Below are 9941 nucleotides of genomic sequence, written 5' to 3' on the forward strand. Positions count from 1 at the left end.
GCTTTTTTGAAATTCACTTATCCCCTATGTGAAATTGTAAGTGTAATGGAAGTAAAGTTAGGTGATCAGCCTCCTTGTTCATTTTTTACCCTCTTTTATAGAACCAAAATGGAATTTTTTTTTTTTTACTTTGTTTGTTGCTGTCACTTTGGAGTTTTGTTGTAGCAATGGTTGCAACATTTTAGGATTTTGTAATGCTGCATTTCGAGGGAAGGAAAAGTAAGAAGTTTTGATGAAATTATGTTGAAGGTAAATGGAAATAAGATAAGATTAAATTAGTCCATAGCCAAGGATAGAAATGTGCAGTGTCGGTATTAGTTTAAAGAGAAAATGGATGAAAAGCCTGGCAATGAAAATCCTTTTTTCTGTGTAATTTTTTAATTAATAATTTGTGCCTTAAAAGCAAATTTTGAACTTCAAAATTTCCTTCAAGCCCATATAAGATTGGCCTAACATTGAAATAGAGTGGGCTTCGATCCAAGCAAAATGACCAAAAATAATTCATTCGAAACAAAGTTTGACAGAACCCACTTTGGTAAATTTAATTAAAAAGTTTAAATTTGCCCCACATTGAAATATTCAAATCAAACACAAAAAAAAAAAAAAATTAAAGTCAATTTGGCCAAAATTGAGTGTCTATTAGGGTTAATAATGGCTCAATTAAAATATTTTGGTTAATACATAATATTATAGGTTTTCAAAAATCAATCCAAAATTCGAATTTACTTTTTTAAATTGATTTAATCCGAATTAAATTTTATTGGTTTAGTTCATCGCATTTTAAATTTTAATTAAATATTATTTTAATAAAAATTTTAATATATTTAAAAGGATTTACATATAAAATAATATTTTATTTTATAAAATTTCAAATATATAATTTGATTCTTAAAAATAATTTGATTCTTAAAAATATATAATAATAAAATACATAATATTATATAATAATATATATAATATATATAAAAATCGATTTTTAGCTTATTTTTTTATTTTTTAGTTTTTGCCTCACCCTAACCTTCCTCTCTAACAATTTCTTCAAAATTAAACCAAAAATGCATATAGAGTGGTCTCAGCTATATTCTAGCAGTCGTATATCTCCACTGTGGTTTAATAAATTTTTCATTGGACAACAAAAAGTTGATCAAATGCATAGCATGGTAGGTTCTATATAGAGCCAGATCGTGCCTCCCCCCAACCCTAGTTTCTAAAAATCTCTAGGTAGTATATATTTTATTGTTGAACAAATTTAAATTGGTCCATTTAAATTACAATTATTAATTTTATTTTTTTATAATTTTATAATTTAATTTTATGCATTATTACAATTACGTAGGAGTTAAAATTATATTATTATTTATATATTATCATATTCAATAATCATTGTTTAAAAATTTTTAAAATCAAAATTTTTTTTACCAATTAATTTTCTAACTTTCTTAAATAAGTCTCCAATCCCCCAAAAAATATCAAATATATGTTTTTCCATTTCTTTCTAGTTTACTTCAATTTCTCCTATTTATATAATTTTCTTTTTAAATTTTTTTTTGTGATTTTTATCTCACGTTATCTTACAAATTCTTTTTTTTTTTTTAAATCATATTCGAACTGCTTTAAAAAAATTAGAAAAAAAATCATAATTTTAATTTCAAAGTTTCAATTTCGTCCCTTTAAAATTATATTTATTTTTCTTATTGTAATAAAATTATGATTGATTTATTTATATTCTTTTATTTCAATTTTAAATTGCAAAAACATAAAAAATTCTTATAATTCATTGAAAGACTAAATACTTAGTAATTCTACCATTAATTTGAAACTTTTGTTATCCTTAAAATTTTGAGTTTAATACATATTTGACTTCCAAAATTTTATAATTGTCATATTGATATTTAAAGAATTTTTTTGTCACATTAGTACTTGAACATTTAAATCCATTATCAAGTTAGTATTTGAGACTAATGCTATTAAATAATTTTACTGATGCAATATAAACATCTAATAAAATATCGACACGTATCAAAAAATTATACTATTTAGTAATGTTAGTGTCTTTCCAAAGTTTTAGTACTTTAGATTTCATAAGAAAATATTTTCTCTTGGTACGTGAGTCGTTAGGGTAATTAACAATGAACATTTTTTTTATGTTGCGACTCATTAATTAATTAAAGACTTGACAAAATCAAATATACTATTTTCTCATCTCTTTCTGTATTTTTTTTTTCTTTGATGGAATTTTAAAAATGATTTTAGTGCTTTTTATATTAATATTTTAAATTTTTTTATAATATTAATGTGCTATGATTGTTTAATGTTGAAAAGTAAAAAAGGAAAAAGAAATTGAAATATAAAAAATAAGAGGCTTTAGTGTTCACAAATAAATAAATATATATGTAATTTTGAAACATTTAAAAAAAAAAAAAACCGGATATGGTAATGGTTTTCTCACCACATTCACCCGTACAAAAATATAACACCCACCAAACAGACAAATTTATTATGTTATTAATCAGAAACATCAACTTAAAAAGACGTGTAAGAAAAAAAATTATTAAATCATTCCATGTTTATTTTGGCTAAATGATAAAACTATACCATGCCATTTTAATTTATATATAACTATCCAACTTGAAATATTTTATTTGAGAACAATGATATATATATAATTGATTTTTTTACATTAATTTTTTATTAATAAAAAAATTTTATTTGTTATTTTTTTAAAATTCATTACAAAATAATTACATGTATGTATATATATTTTATATGTATAAAATATTATCTTTTAATTTTGAACTACAATTAAAAAAAATAAAAATGAATAGTTGACGACTTGACGTAACATTTTTAAAGCATTAAGCTACCGATTATTATATTTATGCCTTTCATGACTTCCTCCTTTCGTTCATTGCCGCGTCAAAGTTGAGGGGGAGGGTCGACAAATTGCCTAACAACAGCATATGGAATTATCCCACGTGTTAACTAGAGGAAGCATCCACGACTTTTTCCCGCAAAACCCAGTGAACCTCTTCGTCCAACCAACCCCCAAAATTGACTCTTTGCCGCCCCATCCGTCATGAACGACGTTGCAAGTTCAAAATACGTAATTCCTTTTTCTAACGACAAACACTAAGCATCGGCATTTAGAACATTCCTATAAAACGCAATTTATAATTTTCCATACCCTGAAACTGAACCGTTCAAACCCATTATAAATTTATTTTCTTCGCCTTTGGCAGAAATATCAAAGCTAAAATCTGGTAATGCCGAAGAATACATAAGTACAATCTAGACAAAAAAAAAAAAAAAAAGAACAAACCCCCCCCCCCCCCCCCCCCAACAAATCAAGCAGCCGGCTTCAACTTGCAAAGACAAGAAAAAAAGTTTTGACTTTTTTTTTTTGTCTCTTTATCTATACTGAATCTGCTATTTAGCTTTCTTTCATTTCCATTCTTTTTTCGACCACAAATAACGAAAGTACAAAATAGAAAAAGATGAAGCATCAAGCTGTTGTGATTACGATTTTGGTTTTGCTCTCATTTGCTTCAGTTTCAGCTAGATTCTTTCCAAATATAACAGCTATTCCGCCATGGCATCTCCCTAATACCACCTCAATCGCCCCATGGGATGCCTTCACGAAATTCGCCGGCTGCCAATCAGGCGAAGTACGAGACGGTTTGTCCAAGCTCAAACAGTACTTTAGCAATTTCGGTTACATCCCCAACTCTCCGTCTAATTTCAGCGACAAGTTCGATGATGAGCTAGAAAAGGCCTTGAAAACATACCAACAGAATTTCAACCTTAACGTTACCGGTCAACTGGACGATAAAACTCTTCAACAGATCGTACGGCCGAGATGCGGTAACGCCGATATAGTCAATGGGACGAATTCCATGAACTCCGGTAAATCGTCGTCTTTTCACACCACTGGACACTTCCATACCACGGCTCATTACACTTTCTTCCCGGGAACGCCAATTTGGCCTGCCAACAGGCGGGACTTAACGTACGGTTTCTTACCTGCAAATGGATTAACAGACGAGGTAAAGGCGGTGTTCACAAGGGCATTTGAGAAATGGTCGGCTGTTACGCCGTTGACCTTTACGCAAACGGATTCATTCTCCTCTGCGGACATCAAAATCGCTTTTTACAGCGGAGACCATGGAGACGGAGAGCCATTCGACGGAGTTTTAGGAACGTTAGCTCACGCGTTTTCTCCTACAAACGGGAGGTTCCATTTGGACCAGGACGAGAACTGGGTCGTTTCGGGTGATGTCACGAGGTCAGATCTGCCGTCTTCTGTGGATTTGGAGTCCGTGGCTGTTCACGAGATCGGGCATTTGTTGGGGCTGGGGCATTCGTCGGTGGAAGATGCGATTATGTACCCGACAATCTCTGCGAGAACAAAGAAAGTGGAGTTGGCGACTGATGATATCGAAGGGATTCAATTGTTGTACGGTAGTAATCCCAACTATAATGGTTCGACGACTACTTCGAATACTCAGGAGAGGGAAACTAACGATGGTGAAGCCCGTTATTTGGGTTCAAGGTGGAGCCTTGGCGTACTCTTGGCCGTTGGATTTGGGTCCTTATTTTTGTAAATTATTACTTACTGTGTTTTATTATGCATTATGATTTATAGATATTCATTTTTAATCGTTTATTATTGTAAATTATTACGTACAGTGTTTTATTATGCATTATGATTTATAGATATTCATTTTTCATCTTTGGCGCTTGGTTTCAATGTTCACATAATTGGGATAAAAGAATTAGCAAAAGGAAAATTTTATTTAGACAATATTCAAAGTCATGGAATTTTTAGTACGCAAAATCATATAGGATTAATTACCTATTTCTCAGTGCATAATTTGATAAAATAACAATTTAGTCCCATGCTTGTATTTCATTTCTTTGGCCCAATACTACAATACTTACAATACTTCTATTTCTAATTATTAGCAATTTGAGTTTGCAACTGGCTTTCGATAATAAAAGTTTTTTTTTTTTTTTTTTTTGTAAAGAAGGCTGCATTCTTTTTTTGAAAAAGTATGAATTCATTCATTACTCTAACTGGTTAGAGTTGCCGTGCAAATCCTCAACTATTACATAAGGGTAGTCTTCTACCCAGTACTTGTCATTATCTATTATTAAACTATAGCAAGCAGGCTGGTGTGCTACCGTATTTGTAGATCGCAGTACATGCAAAGCTTGGCAGTCATGAAAACTGGGCATTTTGTATCTGGCTTCCTCTATAGTGACACCTATGGGCAATAAGTTCACCTGTCTTCAACTTCCTTACCACTGTTAGACAGTCTCCCTCTAGCATAACATTTGCGAGACTCATTTCCTATGCAAATTTTAAAGAGAGCACCGCTGCTCTTGCTTCAGCCTGAAAGGAGTCGCTAACATCATTTATTTTGATTGCTGTTTCTCCAAGGACATCACCCTACTGATCCCTGATAATAATTCCTGCACCTCCCTTTCGTTCTTGGTGGCTAAAAGCTTCATCGAAGTTTATCTTCACCCTTCCCTCTTGGCCGTGTCTATTGTTGGTAGTTTAGAATGTGGTATATCCCACATTATATAGAAAATTTTAATTATTGATGAATAAAATTAATTTTTGTATTAATTTTATTTACATTTTAGATAATTTTGTTTGAACAGAAATAATTATTATATGAAAAATAGTCATAACTATTTGAATATAAGATTGTTATTCATAAAAGTCATGATTATACAAAAAGTCATAACCATCTAAATAAAAGTTTATGTTTATTCATTCATTATAAATAAATTTTTTAGTATAATCATTTTCACTACTTCTGATTGGATAGTTTGAGGTTTTATTGTATTCTAAGGGCATAATTGCTTTCAAGAAAGTGTTCTTCACGCCTCAAAATGAAAATTCTTTTCTATTATTTCTCTTCTCTTATTTATTTTTTTCCAACAATTTAAAGGTAATTATGATAAATTTATATTTCGTATGAGTAAGATACAAGGAAAAGAAATTGGCATGATTTGGAGATCAATATTAGAGAAGGTTCAAGGTGTCAAAAGATTAATGTTTCTATGACCAATATGATAATTTTCATTAAGATCTTGATTAGAGATATGTATTTTATTTTTTGCATACTAATGAAATAAATTATTAATATATTTATCTTATTCAATCAATCTTTTTACTAGAAATTATGCAAAAAAAAATTGATTACATTGCAAAGTTTATGCATATACTGAAATTGACTCCACAATTGGGTTTAATGAATTGTATTATTTTATTTGAAAAATTAATACTTATAAAAACTGAGATGGGAAATAGCCTGAAAACATAAAAGAGAAAGACATAAATTGATCTACAACCAAAACCAACTATTTTTTAAAATGATAAGAATGAGGTAATAATGTCTGGAGCATATAAATGATATGTAAAATGAAAAAGTTTAGACATATTAGCCTGAAGTGATTATATTAGAGATTCAATGAGGGTAATTACCATAAAAGAAAATTGAATTCCAGAATATTTGGTTAGTAGTACTACATGTAAAATAGATTTAAACCCTTACTATTATACACCAATAGTGGAAACCCAACTTTGAATTAGTAACCTATAATTACAAAGTTTAATGGATAAAAATAAATTATTATTTTGTATTTGTTAAACACTAGTAAAATCCATTCAAATTTTAAAAGCTAGTGTGATCCATTGCATGGGAAAGATAAATATTTATACTCTTAATAGAGTTTTAAATGTCTAAAGCAATGGAGACATAATAGAAACTCTACCTATATAAATATAAAAGTGGTGTCGCTTTAACAAGAAGAATTAGAGTCTCTCTTGTAAATATTTATGAAATAGATAAACACATGGTCATAATAGTGCTAAAAGCGGTTGTAAACCTCTTCAGAAGAATAAATAAGTATTATGTGTGTTATATATTCAATTCTAACATTAGGAGTTGAGGTTTAATCTACGGACACCATCAATTTCATTAAAATTCTAAGATATACGCTAATTGAAAGTTTAAATCGAAAGATATCTTCTTATATTCATAATATTTATTTATGTGAAAGGTAAAAATTAAGCACCAACATTCCGAACTAGTGGAGAATTGTTAGCAGTTTAGAATGTGGTGCATCCTACATTGGATAGAAAGATTTAATTATTTATGAATAAAATTAATTTTTGCATTAATTTTATTCATATTTTAAATAATAATGTTTGAACAGAAATAATTATCATATGACAAATGTATATAACTATTTGAATATAAATAGATTGTTATTCATAAAAGGTCATGATTATACAAAGTCACAATCATCTGAATAAAAGTTTATGTCTGTTCATTCATTATAAATAAATCTTTCAGTATAATCATTTTTACTATTTTTGATTGGAGAGTTTGAGGCTTTATTATATTTTAAGGCATAATTGCCTTTTAGAAAGTGTTCTTCATGCCTCAAAGCCAAAAAATTTTTCTATTATTTCTCTTCTCTTATTTATTTTTTCTAACATCCATTGCCTTGATGAAGCTGTTTGGCCCTCCCTTCTTGCCTACGCCATGCTCAACTCTGCATTGTATTGCTGGATATATAATGTAGTGGATTGTGAAGTTCTCCTTTGCTCTCCATGCTTCTCCTTATTACGCTTCCCCCATATCCCCCACAAGGCTGTCATGAAGAGTTCCAACTACCCATCAATCAGATGAGTACAAACCTGTTTGATCCATGTTGCAACATCAGTTAGGTTACTCCATATTACTTGGTATAGATTGAGCTGCCTCCATACTCCTAAAGCGTGCGTGCAGTATAGTATTGCATGCAGCACTATTTCTTTCATTTCTTTGCACCTCGGGCATGTTGTGGATACTTCTACTTTCTTTCAGTTGAGGTTCTGCATGGGTGGTATTATCTCTCAACAAACATGCCATACTAGCATTTTCACTTTTGGATGGACTCTTGCTCCCTATGGTTTCCTCCACGCTGTCTTCAAATTCTCATATGTTTGGCCGCTCATATTATCTTCATGTTGCCCATCTTCCAATAGAATTTTGTACCCACTCTTAACCTTATATATGCCCTTATTGTCATGATGCCACACTAGACGGTCAGGTCTATTTAGATAACTATCAGTACTGCACATATTGTATCGCCTCTTGCGTTGTGAACATCCTACTTATTAGCTCTCTATTCCAGTGCCTTCCATATTGGTCCATTAGGTGTGCAACTAGACTGTATTCACAAAAGTCTCCTCGTGGTGTGTTCACTTTGAAAGGCCAAGCTATTGGAAGCCAACAATCCTTCCATATACGAACTGTTTGCTCATTTTCAACCCTCCACCTCAGTCCTCTTGCTAGTACATCCCTGGCACCCCATATGCTTCTCCATTTGAGTGATGGATTGTGCCCTAATCTTGCCTCCATGGATGACGTGTTCGGGTAATACCTGGCTTTCAAAATTCGGACTACTAATGTATCGTTTGATGAGACAAGTCTCCATCCTGGTTTTCCCAACAAAGCCTTGTTAAAGGCCTCCATTTCTCTAAAGCCCATTCCACCCTTTAATTTTGGAAAATACAACTCGTTCCATTTCAACCAATGAATTCCATTTGGCTTTGTCTCTGCCCCACCAGTATCTACCGATTATACTATTTATTTCCTTGCACAAGCTTTTCAACAACATAAAACGGTTCATTGCATAGGCTGGCACAACTTGTGTAATTGACTTAATGAAGACTTCTTTCCCTTCTTGTGATAGACACCTGTTACTCCACACCTCCAACTTTGCTTTGATCCTTTCTTTGATTTCTCTAAAAGCTTTTGATTTATTTCTCCCCACTATTGATGGTAGACCAAGGTACTTCACTAGATTGTTGTAGCTGCACTCCAAACATTTCTTTAAATCTCTCCTTTTATTATTTTCCCGTATTTTTGCTAAAGAATAATGCTGACTTATCAAAATTGATTTATTATCCAGAGCCTTATATTTCTGTAGCATGCTCTTCACCTTCTTGCTTTCGCTTGATGTTGCCTTAACAAACACTAAGCTATCGTCCGCAAAGAATAGGTGAGTGACTCTGGGACTGTTTCGACTAGCTTGAACTCCTTGCACAGGGCCCTTTCTCCTAGCTTTAGCTAACAAAGATGACAAGCCTTCACTGCACAATAGAAATAAGTACGGGGATAACAGGTCTCCCGGTTCGAGCCCTCTTCTTGGCCAACACTTGTCAGTGATACATCCATTTACAATAAGAGAATATGAAACAGTTGTAACACATTGCATTATAAGTTATACCCATCTAGCCCTTAATCCAATTCCGTCCATCATTTCTTTTAAAAAGATCCATCTACCCTATCATAAGCTTTACTCATATCAAGCTTCAAAGTAAAATAACCATTTTGTCCTTCTCTCTTATTTTTTAAAGAATGCAGAAACTTATAGGCAACCAGAACATTATCAGTTATGAGACGCCAAGGATAAAAGCACTCCGAGTCTCGCTAATGCCATGTGGCAATACACATTTTAGCCTATTTGCAAGCACTTTACCAATAATTTTATACACTACATTACAAAGGATAATAGGTCTAAATTGGGTAATATTGTGAGGGTCTTTTATTTTAGGTTGTAAATACCTAATTTTGTTCAAAATATTTTGTTATTTTAATTGAGATTTTATTTTTGTAATTGGGTTTGGATTATTATTTTTCGAGCTCATTGTGTAACCCATTTTTGAATACCTAAAGTGACCCAATAAAAAGTTTGATCAATGATTCCTTTTTAAAACCCATTAATGGTTCATTGTTGGCCATTAAACAAAAATTCAAATATATAAAAATAATAAAAAGAAAACTAAACCAAATAAAAAAATATATAATAGTAAATATAATAATAAAATAAAAAATAAAAAATTGGTTCCAAAAATAATAATAATAATAATAATA

General features: G+C 31.1%; 1 protein-coding gene and 1 pseudogene across 1 annotated transcript; one reads left to right on the forward strand and one right to left on the reverse strand.

Annotated features, from left to right (window-relative positions):
• The first annotated feature begins 3333 nt into the window (after nucleotides 1–3333).
• LOC111287408 (metalloendoproteinase 2-MMP pseudogene) lies at nucleotides 3334–4727 on the forward strand (annotated as a pseudogene).
• Nucleotides 4728–8541: 3814 nt separating this feature from the next.
• Nucleotides 8542–9282, reverse strand: LOC149519322 (uncharacterized). Its single transcript, XM_089760260.1, has one exon. It carries the CDS (start codon nucleotides 9280–9282, stop codon nucleotides 8542–8544), a length of 741 nt encoding a protein of 246 aa, XP_089616386.1.
• Nucleotides 9283–9941: the final 659 nt, after the last annotated feature.

The sequence above is a fragment of the Durio zibethinus genome, chromosome 4 (genome assembly GCF_047325235.1).
Source record: "Durio zibethinus cultivar Kanyao isolate XHJ-2024 chromosome 4, ASM4732523v1, whole genome shotgun sequence".
NCBI lineage: Eukaryota > Viridiplantae > Streptophyta > Magnoliopsida > Malvales > Malvaceae > Durio > Durio zibethinus.

Bases quoted from the DNA above. Each gene is read 5' to 3' on its own strand.
- LOC149519322 (XM_089760260.1), bottom strand. From the start codon at position 9,282: ATGCAATGTGTTACAACTGTTTCATATTCTCTTATTGTAAATGGATGT.